Below are 20,447 nucleotides of genomic sequence, written 5' to 3' on the forward strand. Positions count from 1 at the left end.
TCAGGAGTTCGAGACCAGCCTGGCCAACATGGCGAAACCCCGTCTCTACTAAAAATACAAAAATTAGCTGGTGTGGTGGCGGACGCCTGTAATCCCAGCTACTTGGGAGGTTGAGGCCGGAGAACTGCTTGAACTCGGGAGGCGGAGGTTGCAGGGAGCAGAGATTGAGCCACTGCACTCCAGCCTGGGTGACAGAGTGAGACTCCGTCTCAAAAAACAAAAAAAAAAAAAAAAAAGAAAGAAAAAAAAGAAATAGGAGTTATCTCCGTTTAACACATGGGGAAACTGAGGCTGGGAACTTAACGTGACTCACCCTAGATCATACAAGCATAGTAAGGGAGTGGAGGCTGAATTCAAAGCCAGGTTCCCAGGACTTGACACCCCTACACCGCGTGCCAAGGTGCACAGGATGGGTGGGTGGTACCTGATCCCACGGGGTGGCCATGCTGCCAAGCCCACTCATCCCGGGTGGGGTGGAGTCCAGGAACTGCCCAAAGAGGAAGGAGGGTGGACAGACGAAATGGCTGTGGGGTGGGGAGGAGGCCAAGCCTGGTCAAGGGGAAAAGGAGCCCGCGACCCACAGGGCTGCCAGAAGGGGTGGGGTGGGGGCCAGGCCCGCTCCGGAGGGGAAGGGCGGGGGGGGGGGTGCTCCCTGCAGGGTTTGGGGAGGGCAGCCGGGCTCACCGTGCGGCCCGCCTCGTTGTTGTGCTTGTTCATGGCCGAGCGCGCGTCCGGCCTGTTCTCGCGCGCATCCGCGAACTCCCTGGACACTAACACCCCGAAGTCAGCGTCCTCGCTGCAGCCGCCCCACTTCCAGCCTTCGCCAGGCGGCCCCTTATGATGCGAGTCACAGCCGCAAATGGTGGAGGTGCCCTCGGCGCAGGAGCGGGTGACGGCGAAGGCCACGCCGGCCGAGGCGATGGCGTGCACGAAGGCCGACTCGCGGGTGGCTGCGGGGAGGTCGTGGGGAGGCAGCACTCAGGACCCGGCCTGGGAGCGCCTGCCCTGCCTCCACCTCCCAGGCCAGGACATGAGCGGAACGAGGCCAGGAAGAGTTGAAGAGCTCACCAGCCCTGAGGCAAGAGGGAGGCAGCTTCCCCACCCTCTTTGGCTGGTTTAGACCCAGTTGGGTATCCCCACTTCACAGATAAGCAAACTGAGGCCCTGGGCTGCTGATTAGCCCAGGGCCTCAAATGCCACAGGGCAAAGCAGTGCCTGTTAGGAACAGGCACCGACACCAAAGCTCTGGCAGGTTGCTGCAGAGATAAGGCAGCCACTTCTGTCCTGGTCCCACACCCCCTGCCCTCCACCTTCCCAAAGTCCAGAGACCACCCTGCACAGGCCTGAGCCCTCCCACGTCTGAGTGAGCTCCAGGTCTGTGAGGAGGGAGGCCTGGGAATCTACAACCTAAACCAGGCCCACCCCTTCCGCACCTGGATGCATAGGGACGGCCCCTCTCCTTTTCTCCGTCTCAGTCGCCCTTTTTGTAATATGGACACGGCTTCCCTCCGCTCCTAGAGCCCCTCACCAGGAGGGCAGTGGCCCGTGCCTCAGTCTCCCCATCCGCATTCTCCTGCCCTCACGCCCAGGCACGGCCAACCCCCTCCCAGAAGGGTAGGGACACCGGGCAGTTCCCCTGGTTCTGTCCCAGGGTCCAGCGCAGGGAAAGGAGAGACTCTTAAGGGTGTGCTCCAGCCTTCTCACAACGGTCATCGTCTCTGCATGTGCTTCATTCACAAAGAAAGTTTTATTCATTTTATAGATGTGGACATTGACGATTAGGGAGGCCAAGGCCTGCAAGACCTGCAGCCCAACCATCTCTCTCCTCATGGCCGGACCCGGGAGCCCGAGGTGACTCGCCACCTGACACAGGCTGTGAAACGCCGGGCCGGCCTAGTCGGCAAAATTGGTCGTAAATGTGACCAAATTTATTTAGAAGCCAGGCGCCCGCCTCCTCTCCTGGGCTGTGGGCCAAGTGCTGCAAGAAGGAAGCCCGGGACCCCTCGTGGCTCCCGCGGCCGCTCTCCGCGGCCCCCACGCCCTCCTGCGCCACCTTCAGAGGGGCCCGTCCCACTTCCAACGACTGGAGGGCGTAGAGTGCGGAGCTGGTCCCGCCCGCGCCCCGCGCCTGCGCTGCCAGGGCCGACCGAGGACGGCGGCAACGGGGCCCGAAGTCCCGCGTCCAGTTGTGCTCCCGGCCCCGGGGTCCCCGCCGTGCCGCTCACTCGCCCCAATCCCAGACGCCCCAGCCCTGGGGGCGCCCCGGGGAATGGGGCCGAGGGCGGGCGTCCCTCGTTTCCGGCTGGCCTGCGGCCTCTCGCGGCGGCAGCGGCGCCCCGGCCCCGGGCCGCGCTGGGTTCCCAGCCCCGGGAACGCGGGGGCGGCGGGGGCGGGGCGGGGATTAGCCTGGGAGCGGCGCTGACAGCCCCGCTGTGCCTTCCCCGTCCGGCGGGGCCCGCTGGGCCGCTCAATCCGCCTTTGTTCGCGCGGTGTCACACCGCATTACCCGCATAATGCGGCCGCCGGGCCCGGGCCGCCGGGCCGGCCGCCACCGCGTAGCAACGGGCGGCTCCCGCGGCCGGGCCGCGCCCCCGGCCCCGGCGCCGGGCCGCGAAATCCCCATTGAAGCGGCGCCCCCCGCCCCCGCGCCGCGCCGAATGGCCAGAGGGCGTGTGAATGGCGCGGCGACCGCAGCGGGCGCGGGGCCCGGGCCGCGCGGTGGGGGGGCGGCGCTCGGGCGCTTTTCAGGCAGCCCAGGCCCCTCCGGCGCCCGCCCCCGCCTCCGCCCCCGCCCCCGCCCCCGCCCCCGCCCGGGGAAGCGCCTCGGGCCCGCCGCGCCGCCGCCGCGCCTCGCCCCTTCCGGCCGCCGACCCCGCCGCCCCCAGACTCGCGGAAGACGCGCGCCCCGGGCTGCACGACCCGCTGCGCCCTGGGTCTCAAAGCGGGGGGCAGAGATTAACCCTTGGCCGCCCACGCGGCGGGGGTGTGGGGACTCGTCGGGGGCGGGGTGCAAACTTGGGGCCGGAGCTGGGCGCGAACCTAGGTTCAAGGTCCGGGCTCTGGGCACCGACCGGAGCGCGTATGCGCTCGCGGCGTCTTCCGGGATGCTCTCCTCGTCGCCGCCAGCAAATTCCCAAAGTCTCGGGCACACATCGCCCCTCCACCCGCAACCCAAACCTGTCCTCCGGCCATCTAGGGACCCGGGCGTGTGCCAGAACCGACGGCGGTGACTTAAAACGTTCAACGCGGAGTGAATGGGTAGCACACCCAGACCCGCTTTCCCCTGGCTCTTGGCCGGAGACGGGAAGAGCGATCAGAGGTGACTCGCTTTTGGGGAGCTCGTCTAGACGCAGGGTTGTTTGATTCAGCGCTACCTGGCCCGAGGAGGAGCACCGGAAAGCGCTGAGACCAACACACCGACGAGAACGAGTTTGAAATGCAAACCGCCGCCACTTGGCCCCAATTAAGAGGCCAAATCTTTTATGTCAACAAGGAATAATTAGTTTTGGCAATAGAAGCGTAAACAGAATCATCATCCATTGATTTGCTAATTACCCTCCTGTCCCATGACAATAGCCAGCACTTTGCCTGTAGGTGGGACAGACCCTGAGCACCTGAGGCACCGGTAAAGGGGAACTGCACTCTAAAATGGGGGTGGTCAGCTTCCCCCCACCCCACCCAGCACCCCACCCCTTCACCTGAATGTCAGATCCCTTTTCTTTCTGGCTGTACAGGCAGCTCTCATTCATTCCCTAGCTTCTAATAGGAGGGAGGGTCAGGCTCAGCGGTTTGGGTGGCAAAGCAACTCTGGCGGTGGCCAGCCCGGCCAGGATCGTTAAATTCCTGGACACTGCCGTTCCACAAAGAGCTGCCCATCTTCCACCCAGTCCATGAGCCCCCAAGTCCCCTTCTTGGGAGCAGTTGTCCCACTTAGCCTCCCTCCCAGGGCCTCCAGGTTCAAAGTCAAATCATGTGGTTCCCTGTCCACTTGAGGCACAGCCAGTTAGACTCCCAGGCTGCAAGACGGCTGGAAAGCTACCCAGAGGCCAGTGCACCCTCTAGCCCCACCATGATTCCTGGGCATATCCAGCTGACAGGGCATGAGGATGAACAGAAAACCAGAGGGGCTCTTGGGGGCAACACAACGCTACCACAGCACCAGGCAGCTTCCTCAGCTCCTGAGGACTTTCTAGATGGGAGGGACCTAGGGGTGGCAATGCTCTCACCCTCACCCCAAAGCGGTATTTGCATAGCACTTAACACAGCGTTGGGAAAATGTCACAAATGTCCACAGCGGGAGCCTGAGGCTCCCACTGTGCAAAAGCCAGGAAGGAAGTCTGTGGCCTTCTTGGTGTCGGCCCTCAAACCTCAGGATCCTGGAGCATCTCAAGGCGGCCCAGCCCCCAGCAGCGCCTGGGAACATGTGGCAGTCGTGCAACCAAATTTATCACCCTCCCAGAGGGACCCTGGCTTCAGAGAAGAGGCACCCTGACTGGGGTGGAAGGGCATACAGTCCTGATCCCTCCCCCCACCCAGCCCCTCACCCCCCTCCCCCTCAGCCCTGAGGCAGTACCTTTGTCGAGGACGGGCCCAAAGATGGCCAGGCTGTCATCTATGGTGGTGCAGTTCCAGCGGCGGCCCCGGAACTGGTGCTGGCACTCCTGGATGCCCAGCTTCACGCCCTCGGCCACGCTGGGCATGATCTCGATGTAATTGCGGCAGAAGCGCAGTTGCTTGGGGACCAGGCCTGGGATGGAGCCGCAGAGCAGGGGCTGTGAGCCCAGAGATGTGTACTGCTGGCCCAGGGCCAGGGACCTGCAGGCAGACAGGGGGTAGTAACACTGTGGGCACAAAGCGCAGAGCCCATCCTGGGCACCATGGCCGCTCTGTGAACCCTCCGGTGTAGGTGGAGAGGCAGAGGGCCTGTGCCCTGGCACCCGAATGTGCTACCTTTGACCTTGGGAGCGTGCCGCCCCTCAAAGCGCAGAGCTCTGACCCAGGCAAGTCAGCCCGCTGGCTGCATCCAGCTTGCAGGGGGATGGGACCAGCAGAAACCGCTTGTGGGGGCCTTTGGGGGCAATGCAAAGCCATGGAAAGAGGTTTGGACTAGAAAGATGGCATTTGGGGCCCAGATCCAGTCCTTTCCAGGTTCTGGGTCCAGCTTCCCTGATGGGCATTGAAGAGATCAGGCTGGGCAATTTCCAAGACAGTCCAGGATACTGGGGCCACATGGACACTTCCAGTGACTCATGGGACACGCACGCGTGCACACACACACACACACACACCACCCTTGGCAATGCCCTCCGCCTCTTCCCGGCGATGCTGCCAGCCCAGCCCAGAGCCTCCCAGTGTCTCCTCAAGGAATTGCTTGCTTGCACCAAGTCCTTTGTCTACCAGGGCCTCCCATGACCATCTTTCCAGTTCCCTAGAAGTTTCTAGAGCTTCACCTCTTTTCTCATGAGAGACTGGAGCTTGGCTTTGTTTCAAAACAAGTTTAGCACAGAGTCTGAAGGGAGATCTCAGATCTCACCGCCCACACCCAACACCAAGTGACTGGTCAATTCACTCCATTCCTCTGCGCCTCGCTTTTCAATCAATATTCCATCAACTCTCTCAGGTTTTATAAAGAGTCAACAACAGAAAGAATGACCTTATGGGGATGGGGCAGAAGAGTTTAAAATACTAGAAAACCAAGGTAGGAATTACGACTTTTCCGTTCCCTCCCCTCAGCACAGGAACAGCAGAAATGACATTTTGTGGGAGAACCTGAGAAAATGATCCGTGAGTGTCAGTGGCCTCCAAGGACAATTGCAATCTGCTCTATGACCAGGGGCAGTGTGAGCAGGAGAAGGGGCCCATCTCCTCTCACTCTGTGTCCAGCACTGACCAAGGCTTTGGTCCAGCATTGGCCTAAGTCAAGTTTCCCACAAAAAGTGATGGGCAAAAGCCTTGGAAAGAGGGGCCAGGAGAAGACCCCATCGGGCAGGGTCCAGCTTTTTTGTGTGCTTTTTAGTACACAAAAGCTTCTGGGCTGGACACAGGGCCGAGCCAAACGTCTGCCATTTAGCAACTGTTACTGCTTGCCAGGCACTTTAAATGCAACATTTCTGATCAATTCCCAAACATGAAGACCATCACTATCTCCTGGACTAGGAAACTGAGGTTTAGAGAGTGAATTAGCTTGCCTAAGGCTTTTTGGTCCATGGCGGATCACAGAGTGCCGTGCGCCTTCCCCTGGGTCCCTCCTCCATACTTGAGCTTGATGTTGGCCTTGGCCAACTCGTGGAGATTCCAAGGGACAGAGCTCCCTGGGCACCGTGCAGGGCCATGCTACCCATCCACCTTGGTTGTCTCCGGGCTCAGTTGTCAGGGGGAGAGGCAGGTTCTCCTTTTTCCATTTATTTATTTTGGGTGGAGGAACTGAGGAGCCAGATCTGGGAGTTTGGATGGTAACATTTGTGAGACATTCCAGGTCTTAAGCACTGAGCTTTTTCTAAAGAGAAAGAAGAAGCAGCCACAAGTTCTGATTTATCGGTGGTAATGGCTAATTACTGATTTCCCTGGTGCCTGGCCCTGGGCAGAGCCAGCCTTTTCCTTGGGTTTGCCTCATTTAATCCTCAAAATAGCCCCAGCACAAAGTAGGGTCATTATTAGCAGCCCCATTTTACAGATGGCTTAGCCTTGCAGGTTGATGAAGCAGCCCAGACCACAGAGCTCCTATGGAATTGCTGGTTGGAACCCAGGGTGTCAGACTCCAGAGCCCATGGGGGTCATCACTGTGTGACCCTGCCTGCTGGGCAGTGCCTGCCTGGGTCTTCACAGGGTGAAGGTGGCTTCAGGCCTGGCCCATCCGCACCCTGGGCCTCCATACTGAGCGCGTGCCTGAGTGGGTAGAGTCAGTGAGCCCAGAGCCCTGATGGGCACATGGCGCACACAGCACTGCCCCTGCCCTGTTAGAAGCAGGTTAGAGTGATCGTATAATCCCTGTCGTTTATTATGGGTCTATCATGTGCTGGGCACAGTTCTGGGTGCTTGTGTCTGCTACCCTATGTAATCCTCACAGCAGGTCTGTAATAAGAACTTCATTATCATCGCCATTGTCCCATTTCCAAGATGAGGAAGCTGAGGCCAGGGAGCTAAGTACCCTGCCCTGCCTGCCAGGCTGCAAAGGTCCCCGTTGAGCCTCCCTTCGGGCTCAGGCTGCCCCTCCCGTGCTCTTGAGCAGCATGTCCAGCCCAACCCTGCTGTGCCAGCTGCCCCCACAGCCCTGCAATCACTGGAGGGGAAACCGAGGGAGGGTTCAGTGCAGACAACTCGGCCTTGCACCATCCTAGATGGGCGGCTCAGGAACAAGACCCAGGGAAGAAGCCTGGGCTGACCCCACTCCTTCCTCTCGTGTTTGGGACCCAAAGCCCTATATGGGACCACTGGAGCGGAGAGCTGAGGTGGGAGTGAGAGGCACTCGGAGACCCTTCCTCTGCCCTCCTCCTCCCCCTCCCATTGCCTTCCTGCTTCCTCCTTCCTGCCCCTCTCCCAGCCCTTGCTTGACACCTTCTGCAGGCCTGGGCACCCTCAAGCTCAACTGGAGGCTGAGCCCTGGTCCAGCAGCGAACCCACAGGAGGAGCCCTAAGGGAGCACAAAGCCCATTATACAGATGAAAAACAGAGGCCGACTACGCCAGGTGGCTCACGCCTGTAATCCCAGCTACCCAGAAGGCTGAGGCAGGAGAATCGCTTGAACCTGGGAGGTGGAGGTTGCCGTGAGCCGAGATCACGCCACTGCACTTCAGCTTGGGCGACAGAGCGAGACTTCGTCTCAAAAAAAAAAAAAAAAAAAAGAAAAGAAAAGAAAAAGAAAAAGCAGAGGCCGTCAAAGAGGACCAACTTGTGCAAGGCCACACAGCCATATCCACAGAGCCAGGCCGGCTGGCTCGGGGGACTGAGGAGTCGGGGGGGCTCACGCTGGCAAGGCGGCTCCTCGCCCAGCTCTCCAAGGGGCTCCCTGCTTCCTGGTTTCACCAGTTCCCTCCCTCAGGGTCCCAGGTGGGTCTTCGCAGCCCGGCAGAACACCCGAGCCCTGGCACACTGCCTGCATGGCTTGACTGGCCGCAAAGGTCGGAGCGCTTCCCAGACATCTCCAGGAAGAAGATGCCACTGAGTCCTTCCTGCCGCGCAGACGCCAGTCCCTCCTCTGCCCCACGGGGATTTCCTTCTGTCCCCGCAGTTACATGGATACTGGCAATACTAATGACAACTATTTATGTAGCACTTGCTCTGTGCCAGGCACTTCAAATACATAATCTCACTGAATCCTCACAACAACTCTGGGAGGTGGGCATTGTTATCCCCATTTTACAGATGAGGAAACTGAGGCATGGAGTAGTTGGGTGACTTACGCAAGGAAGTGGCTGAGCCAGAATTCAAGCCCTGGGTTTGTCTGACTCCCAGTGTGACGTCATCTGAGAACAATTCCTGAGCCTCAGTCATGATGAGCTGTTTTCCCTCTTTCCACCAAACCCTGTCTCCTTCCTGTTGCCCAGGTCCCACCAACTGTGGACCTGGGAGCCATGGTGCCAGGGTCCCATCCAGCTCTACCACTTCCTAGCTGCTGATCTCAGCAATTTTCTTAACTTCTCTATACCTCAGTTTCTTTATCGGTAAAATAGACACAAGAGGAGGAATAAGTGACACAATCCAGTGCATGGCACGTGGGGAGCCCTTGCTAGATGGCGGTTGCTATGGTTACGGTGTGTTTGGAGCTGTCCCCAGCACTTTGTTCCCTGCCTTGTCACCAACCTCATTTCTCCCATCCTTGCATCCCTGACTTGGTAGAACACATCAGAAATCTCAGCCCCTTCCTATCCAACACTGGGAAGGATGCCTGGATCAGACCTCAGTCCTCACAGGGGTGGCAGAACAAAGACAGTTGTGATCTGGATGAGGGTTCAAGGTCACTCAAAGAGTGCGGGCAAAAGGACATTTTCAGGATGCTCCATTCAAAGGCTTCAGTTCAGATGGGGACATCCTGCGAGTAATTAGCAAGGCTTCTGGCTATGGGGCTTAGCTCCTGGGCCGGTGTCGGAGACTAATGAGGCTGTGGCCATGGGATTGATTTCTGCAGGATGGCTGCCCTTCCCTGAACATGCCCGGCCGCCCCCACCCTGAGCCTCCTGCCCGCACACTGCTGAAATTCCACCATCGCAGACACATTACTTTAACTCGCCACTCCTATTCCCCATTATTGAAGTACGCGTTCCACTGAGGGAGGCGGCACAGTGACTCTCATGCTCCTCGATTCTTTGTGCCAAAGTGTGCGTGGCTTTGACGGATTTGTCTAGCCAGCTGAACGACTCCAGCGGGGCTGTTTCACACTTCTGCGCGTTTGCACATGCTGAGCCTCGGCTAGAAGCTCCTCTCCACTGCACGGGCCCCGGCAACCACCCTACACCATCCTTCGAAACCTGATTCCTAGGTCGCCACCATTCTAAAGGCTTCTGTGCGCTCCAGACAGAAGTCACCTCTCCTCCGCCTGAATCTTTCCTGTACCTAATTCAGACCTTCTTATCCCAAAGTGCTGAACTGATTTGTTTCCAATTCCATCTGGCTATGCCGGTCTCAGTCTCCAAGAAGAGGGGTAGTGGTAGTGTCTTCTCCAGTTATTCCCCAATCCCTACCCCATCTCTCTCTCTCTCTCTCTCTGTCACACACACACACACACACACACACACACACACACACACCAGCCTACTCGGCCTTCCAAAGGGCCAGGCACATGCTAGGTATTCATGATTCTGGAGGAAAGGAATGAAGAACTCTTCCAAAGGACGAGCCTGATGCCCCTCACTCGCCAGACCTCCCGGCATCCGGAGCTTCCGCCTACACACAGGACAAGACTCCTTGGTTCCGCTGAGGAAGTTCCTACGTTTAGGATCTGAGATGATGGCCAGGCTCCCAAGGGGGATAGAGACCTGCCTGTCACTGACAGCTGGTGAGGGGGAGGGCGGAGGACCCTGCCAGGCCTTCCCAGCTGGGCCAGGGGCTATTTATACCCAGCTCCTGGCCCGGCCCTTCCCTTCCCTAGGGCCCTGCCACCCTCCTCCTGAAGCTGGCTCATCCTCCACTCCGACCACCCACTGGCCAGCTGGGCCGAGGACACACACGGGCAGCCAGGAGGATGGGCTGCGGGTGCCCTGCACAACAGGCTGCTTGTGGAAACTTTGGTGTTGACCCTTGGAGTGAAATAACCCTCCCCAAATAGGCCAGACCTAAACCTTGTGCATAGCCTTATCATAACACCTGCTGTGGCCAGATGGCTGCAGGAGGCCTGCATGGTGAGCACAAGGCAGAGAGGACATTTTTTTTTTTCTTTTTTTGAGACAGAGTCTTGCTCTGTTGCCCAGGCTGGAGTGCAAAAGCATGATCTTGGCTCACTGCAACCTCCGCCTCCCGAGTTCAAGTGATTCTCCTGCCTCGGCCTCTCAAGTAGCTGGGATAAGAGGCATGCGCCACCATGCCCAGCTAATTGTTGTATTTTCAGTAGAGACAGGGTTTCGCAATATTGGCCAAGCTGGTCTCGAACTCCTGACCAAGTGATTCACCTGCCTCCACTTCCCAAAGTGCTGGGATTACAGGCGTAAGCCACCATGCCCGGCCATAGAGAACATTTTTTTTTTTTTTTTTTTTTTGAGACAGAGTCTCGCTCTGTGGCCCAGGCTGGAGTGCAGTGGTGCAATCTCGGCTCACTGCAAGCTCCGCCTCCCGGGTTCAAGCAATTCTCCTGCCTCAGCCTCTCCGAGTAGCTGGGACTACAGGCGCCCGCCACCACGCCCGGCTAATTTTTTTGTATTTTTAGTAGAGACGGGGTTTCACCGTGGTCTCGATCTCCTGACCTCGTGATCCGCCCGCCTCGGCCTCCCAAAGTGCTGGGATTACAAGCGTGAGCCACCGCGCCCGGCCTGAGAACATTTTTAGAGAACATTTTTAATCAGTGAATTCAGGTCAGCCTGGATGCTGCATTGACTTACACACCTAACATATGGTGAGACACCTAAAGGCACCCTGTGCAGTGCGTCCCGCCTGATCTGACACTGGGATTGTTGGCCTCAGATGCTGCCGTCCACCCAGTGACGGCCAATCCCTGCTGATGGGGGTCTGACTGTGCTGCCAGGGACACCCACTGTGCTGCCAGCGCCCACTCCCCTGAGTGATCCCTTAGGGTATGCAGTGCTGCACCCAACCAGGTGGCCTCCCAAATGGAATCACACACAATCTCCCTCCTCTCCCCTACATACAGAACATATGAAAAGAGGGCCCTGTCCCTCAAAAAGTTAAACATATAATCACCCTATAATCCAGCAATGCCACACCTGGTATACGCCCAAAAGAATTGAAAATGGGGACTCCGGCCAGGCGCGGTGGCTCACGCTTGTAATCCCAGCACTTTGGGAGGCCGAGGTGGGCGGACCACGAGGTCGAGACCACGGTGAAACCCCGTCTCTACTAAAAGTACAAAAAATTAGCTGGGTGTAGTGGCGGGCGCCTGTAGTCCCAGCTACTCAGAGAGGCTGAGGCAGGAGAATGGCGTGAGCCCGGGAGGCGGAGCTTGCAGTGAGCTGAGATCGCGCCACTGCACTCCAGCCTGGGCAACAGAGCAAGACTCTGTTTCAAAAAAAAAAAAAAAAAGAAAGAAAATGGGGACTCCAACAGACACCTGTACACCAGTGTTCACGGCAGTGCTACTCATAGCAGCCAAAAGGTAGAGACAACCCAAGAGTCCTCAGCACATGAATGGATAAACAACAGGTGGCCCATCCATACAACAGGACCCTATTCAGCCAGAAAAAGGAAGGAAGCGGGTGTGGTGGCGGTAATCCCAGACTTTGGGAGGCTGAGGCGGATGGATCACCTGAGGTCAGGAGTTCGAGACCAGTCTGGCCAACATGGTGAAACCCCATCTTTACTAAAAATACAAAAATTAGCCAGGCCTGGTGGCGCGTGTGTCCCAGCTACTCGGGAGGCTGAGACAGGAGTATTGCTTGAACCTGGGAGGCAGAGGTTGCAATGAGCCAATTGCGCCACTGCACTCCAGCTTGGGCAACAGAGCAAGACCCTGTCCCCCCCCCCCAAAAAAAAAAGGAATGAAATTCTGATGCTTCTGATGCAAGCTACAACGTAGAGGAAGCTTGAAAACAAGCTAGTGACAGAAGCCAGACACAGAAGGACAAATACTGTATGATTTCATTTACATGAGGTTCTAGGTAAAGACACTCCAGCTTGGGCAACAGAGTAAGACTCTGTCTCAAAAAAAAAAAAAGGAATGAAATTCTGATGCAAGCTACAACGTAGAAGAACCTTGAAAACAAGCGAAGCGACAGCAGCCAGACACATAAAGACAAACACTGTATGATTCCACTTACATGAGGTGTGTAGGTAAATTCACAGGGACAGAAAGTAGAACAAAGGTTGCCAGGGGCTCTGGAAGGGAGGGAGTGGGAAGTTACTGCTTAGTAAGTACAGCGTTTAGGATGATGAAAACAGATGGTGGTGATGGTCGCACAGCATTGGAATGTACTTAATGCCACTGAATAGTACACTTTGAAATGGTTAAATAGGAAAATTTAAAAAATAAAAGGAGGGGTGGTGCTTGCATCCCCAACCTTCAACTTCCTGCCTAGAGCCCCTCTGCAGGACGAAATTCCAGAGCCCCGGGTCTAGTCTAATTCCCGCTTCCTCTATACGGGAAGATTGAGGCCCAGCCCAGAGAGGTTTGTCATTTTCCGGGGTCACACAGCTGGCTGCCCGGGAGGTGGGAGGAGAACCCAGGGCTCACAATTCTTTTACCCACCAGGCTCTTAACCTGGGGGTGATGAATGCACATTCTCAGAAGCTTCTCTGGGGCTGGGCACCTGGCTCCACATGGGTGGGGCTGTAGAAGGTGGACCCAGGGGCTGCGGCCCAAGAAAAGGCTCCCCTCCTCCCTCCGGTCTCCGGGTGCTCTCCAGGGCCAAGCCTCCCCCAGTCATGCCTTCTTTGGAGAAATGGGCCCTTTGCCCTTACCTTTCTGCATGCGGAAATCTAACCATATCTGCCAGCCTCAAAGGGAAGGCATCTTAAGACTCTGATCTGAAGATCTAGTGTCTCTTAAAATGACTGACATGGCTGCTGAGAGGGAGAGGAGGAGGGAAGGTGAGGAGAAGGAGTCAGAAATCACCTCTCCTGTGGTCATTTTTCTCTCCCTGCGGTGGGGGCCACGGTGCTCCTGTCAACCCAACAGGCCAGGGCCAGGTGCTCCACCTGCTGGCTCCTGGGCAGTACTGGACAGAGGCCCAACCTGTTCCTGGGCCCAGAAGGGTTCCACCCTCCATGGAAACTTCTAGAAGGGAAAGGAAAGGTTTGAGGAAAGAGCAGGAAGTAAGGAACCAAGCGTTGGCTTTGGAACTCAGGCCTCTACCTTTCCACTTAGGTCAAGAAGCCGTTCAGGATTGGCAGATGTCAGGACAGGAAGCCTAGCCAGTTCAGGGGCATGTGTGTATGCCATGGGGCTGGGCTTGGTGGGCTGTGATGCACCCAACTCCTGGAGCTTCCGAGAAGCTTACACCCATAGTGACGAGGCAATCACTGCTGCGGATGAGGGAGGCCACAGGCCTGGACTGGAGCCGCTCACCTGGCTGCTTGGCAGGGGGCTTGTGACAAAACCAGAGAAACCTAGCTCAGGATTCCAGCTGCCACTGTTCCTCGCCCTCCTGGAACACATGCGCACCCTGCGGGTACTGAGCACAGGTCTGGACCTTCTCGACATTTCAGTGCAGGGCCAAGGGTAGGGGGTTTCTTCTGAGCCCAAAGGGGCTCAGGTGGGGCTGTGTCCTGTGGCTTTGGGAGCGCGCCGAGGTGCCTCAGGGGGTGCCTTTCATCAAAGAAGTGGGAGATGTCTCTGGGCCTTGCCATTAGGGGGTAGTTCATTCTCTCCATGGGGGGCAGGGGCCCTCTGGCTCGCCTGCATCTCCAGCAGGGGTGGGAGCACCCTTGCCTATGTCTAGGACAGGAAGGGGAGGGTAAGGGTAGAGTGGGTGCAGGCCCTGAGCTGAGACGCAAGATCTTGAGATAAAACTATGAAGGAGCAGCTGCCCGGGCTCTAAGCCCAGTGGGCTCCTGTCTTGATTTAGCCCTAGCTGTCAAGACTGGGGCCTGGTGATTTGTGGAGTCAGTGGAAGTGCCTGTCCTTCAGAGAGCAGGTTAAAGTCTGGCCTTGGTAAACAAAGTCATTCACCGCCTATTCACTCAACACACACGAATTGAGTGATGACTCTCAGCCTGGCAGGGTTCCAGGTTCTGGGAACGTGGAGATGAATGAAGCCACACCCGAGGAGCACCCAGCCCAGGAGGCTGCTGTCAGTAACAGCATTTCTTGAGCACCTACTAGGTCTGGGCACCATGGGTGCCTTAAATGAGTGAGACATGGTCCCAAGGCACTTGTAATTTTCAGCCCCAGTAACCTCTGGGCCAGAGGGTGCACGGTCAGGGCGAGCGATCTCCAGCAACGGGGGCAAGTGGGTCCTTACTGCCTCTGGAGGGCTCCATGTGGAGCAGCTACTGAGCTGGAGAAGGATGGCTAGGGGCCCTCAGGTGGAGCCAGGTGGCAGGGGGACAGCCCCAGGCAAGGTGGCATGTCCCCCTAAGCCAGGGTCTGGGAGCCACACAGAAAAGCAGAGGAGGGGAAGCAGCTAGAATGGGGCCCTGAGTGCCAGGCATTATTTGGACAAACTAGCACCTTCCTTAGCTGGGCTTTGGAATATTGTCCTGTTAGTCATGTGCAAAATGAGACAAGAGGTGGGTTCTGGGAAAACAGCTGGGAGGCGGGGTTGACGTGGATGCTAAGGAGACTCTGGGGCCTGGGGATCCATTGCAACCTCCCAGGGCCCAGCTCTCATTGTGCAGCTGGGCCAAGACCCACGTGTCTGGGTCACCAGGGTCTGTGGCAGGGGATGGGCCTGCTGGCCATCTCAGGACAGTGGCTTCAGGAATAGACAGGAAGCTGTGAATAAGGACTGGTAGCCATTTGATCCCATGAGAAACAGGAGGAAGGAGGAAAGTATGGCCAAGGTTTTGAGCCAGGATGATCAGGAAGATGGAGATGGTGTCCACCAAGATGGGAAGGTAAGAAGCAAAGCAGCTTTGGGAACAAGACGAGGAAGTGCATGGGGCCAGAGGGACTTCCAGGCACCACGTAGAGACAGAGCTGGGCCCAAGAGGGGGACAGAAGCTAGAAATCTATCTGGGGATGCTTGTAAGGAGCTAAAAGTTGAATTCTACTTTAGGCCCGATCTTGGCTCTGGGCACACGGGTGGGAGGACACTGAGCCTCACGGTGGGCGCAGTGATGCCATATGCCAAGGCGTGGAGGCACCAGGGAGGGGGCTGGGGGCCGAGGGCCAGCCAGCCCAGCTTCACGACCTGAACCTCACACTAGGAGGCTGGAAAGGTGGGCTCTTCCGAAACCTCAGCCCCTGCCCAGCCAACACTGGCAGCAGGCGCCCAGGTCTGGCTTGTGTTTTCCGTATTCCGGACGAGGTCCCCACGAGATGCACAGCCAACATACCTACACAGAGGGAGCCACTGTGCCCCTCCCTCCTCTGCGCTTTCCCCTTTTTGCTTTTCTTATGATGCATCCTAAGCCTTCAGTGCACAGCCGCCTTCCCTTGGTGACCCCTCTCTGACCACCCAGTGGGACCTCCCAGCCCTAACCATGCTCCTGTTACAAGCCACAAAGCCAGCTCTTCCCTGTTGTACCGGGATCCAGGTCCTGAGTCTGTCCCTCACGTTGCCTTGGCTTAACTCTGAGCCTTTGGGCTTTGGCCAGCCCTTCCTGGACCTGTCACCCAGCATTGTGTCACTAATGTCACTGTGAGTGCAGCAGGAACAGAAAGGTGAGGTCTGGGGGTGACTGACTGGAAGGGGATATCCCAGGCAGTGATCCACGCCATAGGAGAAAAACCCACGCACACGGAGAAAAGATAACCAAGTAAAAAGCTATTCCTTCCCCTCGGGCAGGAGCCCCCGAGGACAGGCCCCCAAGAGCACGGGAAACCCACTAGCCCTGCTGGCCAAATGACCACTTCTACATTCTGTGAGCGACTTCAGCAACTCCCCTATGCCCGCAACTTCTAAAGGTTCCCTTTCAGGGCCACGAGGGGCCTTCCGAGGAGGTGGCACAGCTCAGCTGCCAGGGGCCACCTGAGAGCCCGGGAGGACCACGGTTCTGGGCAGCCGTGGGGAGAAGGAAAGGGTGCGGGCAGAAGCTCAGAGCCAAGGGTTTGGCCACAGACTATACCCCAGTCAGAGGGAAGCGGCTGCGGGCCCTGTGCTCCATCCCAGGGAGCCCTGTGGGACGTTTCTTTGGGGAGAAAAGGGAAGGGAGGGAAGGGGTGTGGAGGGCGGGGCAGTGCCTGGGCTGGAATGTTGCAGCTTCTGTTCTCCAAAGCAGCTCCCGGAGCGCCTGCCTGCGGCTCTGGCTGATCTGATAAGATGTGACAAGACGGCCTGAAAAATGTTGAAACCTGTAAAATGTTTAAACCTGTTTTTTTCTGTGTTGTGAGCATGAAGTGCTTTTTCTTTCTTTCTTACCCCCACACCCTTTCATTTCACAGGAAAGTGAAGTTGATAAGCCTGGAAAAAGGGAGGAGGGTGCGAGAGAGGGATTGTTGCCTTCAGCCAAACTGTGGTCCGGGGCATGGAGCAGTCTGTTGGGACCTGGGGAGGAGGAAAGAGAGTGGAAACAGGAGGGAAGAGGGGGCAAGAGATGACAGGAGTCAAGGGTGGAAGAAGGAGGAGGACAGGAGAAGCGGGGGAGGGAGGGGTCCTGCACCCCTGGCCTGCTCAGTTGCCCCAGCCCCTCCTCCCCAGGACCAAACACAGTCCCCTACTTGGCACCCCAGAGGAACCCCAGGGCTGTGGGTCTCTTCCTTCAGGCAGGGGATTCACAGGGAAGGGCCTAGGCCCAGAGGGGTGTCCAGAGACGGGTAAAAGGCAGGGACCTCACTCTTCAGACCCCACAGTCTCCCTGAGAGGCACCAAGCCCACAGGTTGGCACATGCTGCCTGGTGACCACAGAGAGAAGCAGCTCCCAAGGACACATGCTGAGAGCTGGGTCAGTTTTTCCACTTTGCTGCGCAGTTCAGGACTCACAGGTAAGCCCAGACACCCTGTGCTTGCTCAGGTAGAGTCCCAGCCCTCTGCCTTCAGACACGCAAAGGGGTGCTGTGCGCTCTGTTACTGAGGACGCCATCAAGGCCCAGAGGCCTACTTGGGGTCACAGCATTTCTGCCCATCAGTTTTGGGTGATTGTCGTACAGCTCCCCCTAAATGTCTAGTCTTGCCAACTCAGGGGATGCTGAACATTCTAGAACATTCTAGAAATCCTGGTGGGCCCAGGTGTCTCTGGGGTGCTCATCCGTACAAAGATAGATGTTCAATAAAGGCCATTTTTCTTTTCTTTTCTTTTCTTTTTTTTTTTTTTGAGACAGGGTCTCACTCTGTCACACAGGCTGCAGTGCAGTGGCACAATCACAGCTCACTGCAGCCTTGAACTACTCGGCTCAACCGATCTCCCACCTCAGTCTCCTGAGTAGCTGAGACTACAGGCACATGCCACTATGCTCTGCTAAGTTTTTTAAATTTTTTGTAGAGATGAGGTCTTGCTATATTGCCCAGGCTGGGTTTCGAACTCCTGGGCCCAAGCAATTCTCCCACCTCAGCCTCCCCAAGTGCTGGGATTACAGGTGTGAGCCACCGTGCCCAGCCAATAAAGACCTGTTGAAGAAAAGTCTCCACCTGTGAATGTTTTCTTGCTATTGGAGTAGGTGGGGGTGGCGGGGTGGCGGCGTGGCGGGGGGAACAATAAGAGTGTCCTGGAAAGGCTTTAGGAGCATTCTGTAAATGGCCATGCATGTTAGTGATTCTATTACAATGTTAGGTCATAAAATGTCAAAGCTAAGCGGGACCTTTGACATCACCTAGTTCAGCTCCTTGGGGGAATTAAGGCCCAGGGAAGCGATGTGCCTTCCCTGCTGTTCCTCCACTGGTTGGAGGCAGTGCAGAGAGCACAGCCCAGGCCTGCTGACTCCCAGCCGGAGCTTGTCTCCCTTATAGCACGCAGATCGTTCTTGAAGTGCCCCAGACCTGACCATCTGAGGGCTGGGCCTCATTCAGTACCTGCATACTATGTGCCCAAGATGTATAAGATACAGCCTCGGCCAGGCGCGGTGGCTCACGCCTGTATTCCTAGCACTTTGGGAGGCCAAGGCAGGCAGATCAGCTGAAGTCAGGGGTTCGAGACCAGCCTGGCCAACATGGCGAAATGCCTGTCTCTACTAAAAACAGAAAAAATTAACCAGGTGTGGCGGTGGGCACCTGTAATCACAGCTGGTGGCTGGGGAGGATGGGCTGGGGCTGCTGAGCAGGCCAGGGGTGCAGGACCCCTCCCTCCCCCGCTTCTCAACCACACCTGGAGGCTGAGACAGGAGAATCGCTTGAACCTGGGAGGCAGGGGTTGCAGTAAGCCGAGACTGTGCCACTGCACTCCAGCCTGGGCAACAGAGTGAGACTCCGCCTCAGAAAAAAAAAAAAAAGATGTAGCCTCCACCCTCCTCAGTGACCCCACCTCAGTGCAGGTGACCAGTCAGTTGCAGAGTGTGAGAAGTCCCACTTGGGACTTCAAGGAATAGGGGTGCTGAGGGGAAGGAAGTGGGAGAAGGCAAAGAAGACCTCTTCAAAGAGGTGACATTCGAGCTGGGCCTTGAAGTTGAGCCCAGCTTGGCCAACTTTTCCTCCTGGAGCTTGGCCATCTGTTTCTTTGCCTCCACTCCACTAAGTGGAATTCTAACTTTTCCTAAGCCATGTTTGCATCTTTAGTTCATTTTAACCTTGTAACATTTCTCCCCTTCCTGACCCCTCCAAACCCTAAGTCAGTCTCCCATTTTACAGATTGGGAAATGAGAACCTTACAGAGTTAGGCTGCTGTTCTGAGCAGCCAAGTCTGCTGGTTCCCACACCAGGATTTTGCTGGGTCCCCACATTGCTATACCCTTCAAACCAGTTCTGGTAAAAGATAAGACATAGCCTGCCCAGCCCTCTTGTTCACTTCTGACTCCAGACTCCTATTCATCCCTCAAGGTCCCATGTTTAAATCCCCTTTTAATGTCTCCAATTCAAATTGTTCCTGTGGCCATTTCCCCAGCTCTTATACATCCCTCACGGGTAACCTTCAACGCACTCAAGTGAATTGTCCACCGACTCCACTGATGGTGAGTTTTTTGAGAGGCAGGATTCTTTCACTCATTTCCATATGGAATCTAGCCCCTGCTTCAACAGGCGCAGTGGCCCTGCGAGGACCTCCCTGCGAGGACCTCCCTGCTTCCTTTCACTGCACTCAGCAGCCCCACTGAGTGCCCAGTCCTTTCCTTCGTCTCTCCCAGATCCCACAGGCTGTCTCCACGGCGAGCTGAGGGCAGGTGATGGCCATGGCCCTGCTGGCTCTCTGGGCCTTTTAACACAGCTGCTAGCTCCACAGTTTGGGAGTCCTTTGTTTGAATCTTAGAAGCAGCCCAGTGGGGAACACACAAAGCTGTGCTGCTTGGCTGGGAGCTCACTCTTAGAGCAGCTCCCCAGGGCTCCTCAGAGAGCCACTAGCCTGGTGTGTGTCTTTATTCAATAAACATTCACGCTGGGCCAGGCCTTATGCTGGACGCCGGGAGCACAGTGCGCGGGGCACTCCTGGCCTTGCAGGGACTCTCAGCTGAACCTGGAGCTGCCCCGAGGTAGCCCATTCTCCTCTTTATGGGGGCCCAGAGGCCACCCACCCTGCCTCACACCTGACAGCACTGGCCACCAGGGCTGGCACCTACCTGGACTGTCCCACCCACTCCCTTATCCTATGCTCTTTAGAAAACCAAGGACAGTCCCTGACCAGCTGGCTACTGGGGTCAGGGATGCAGGCCATGCACTACGGCAGATCACTTGGGGTGGTTTTGAAAAATACAGACACCCAGGCTCCAACACCAGCGTGGCAGGATCAGAGCCTCTGGGGAGGAGTCCAGGAAACTGGATCATTAAAAACCTCCGCCAGAAGTGTGACAGTAGAATGGTATGAGATGATGCAGCAGGAAGGCCCCAACCTTCTCTATGACGTTCTTTGGCCAAAGACGTTTAATCTGATCTAACCAAGCTTTGAGAGGTAACTTCTGATTATCAGGGAACACAAGGGACAGAGGAACAAACCAAATGACACCAAGGGGAAGCAACCGGACAAATTCAGAGCAGGGTTTGAACCCAGGGCCTTGCTAGCTGGAGTACAAAACCATGGCTGGGCACTTTGAGGCCACAGTGCACTGGACACTGCCCAGGACTCCAGCTTGGACCTCCAGCTGGGCCTGGCCCTGGCCCTAGAGCCAG

The 20,447-nt window shown here is 56.9% G+C and overlaps 1 protein-coding gene across 1 annotated transcript in view; it reads right to left on the minus strand.

Moving 5' to 3' along the window:
• WNT3 (Wnt family member 3) overlaps positions 1–20,447 on the minus strand; it is a 55,971-nt gene that overhangs the window by 6,578 nt on the left and 28,946 nt on the right. Inside the window, exons 2-3 of the mRNA XM_003270712.3 lie at positions 4,574–4,815; positions 685–950 (exon numbers count right to left, since the gene is read on the minus strand). Of these exons, the coding sequence (XP_003270760.1) occupies positions 685–950; positions 4,574–4,815 (508 nt within the window). The remainder of the gene's footprint in view (positions 1–684; positions 951–4,573; positions 4,816–20,447) is intronic.

The sequence above is a fragment of the Nomascus leucogenys genome, chromosome 19 (assembly GCF_006542625.1).
Source record: "Nomascus leucogenys isolate Asia chromosome 19, Asia_NLE_v1, whole genome shotgun sequence".
Classification (NCBI taxonomy): Eukaryota; Metazoa; Chordata; class Mammalia; order Primates; family Hylobatidae; genus Nomascus; species Nomascus leucogenys.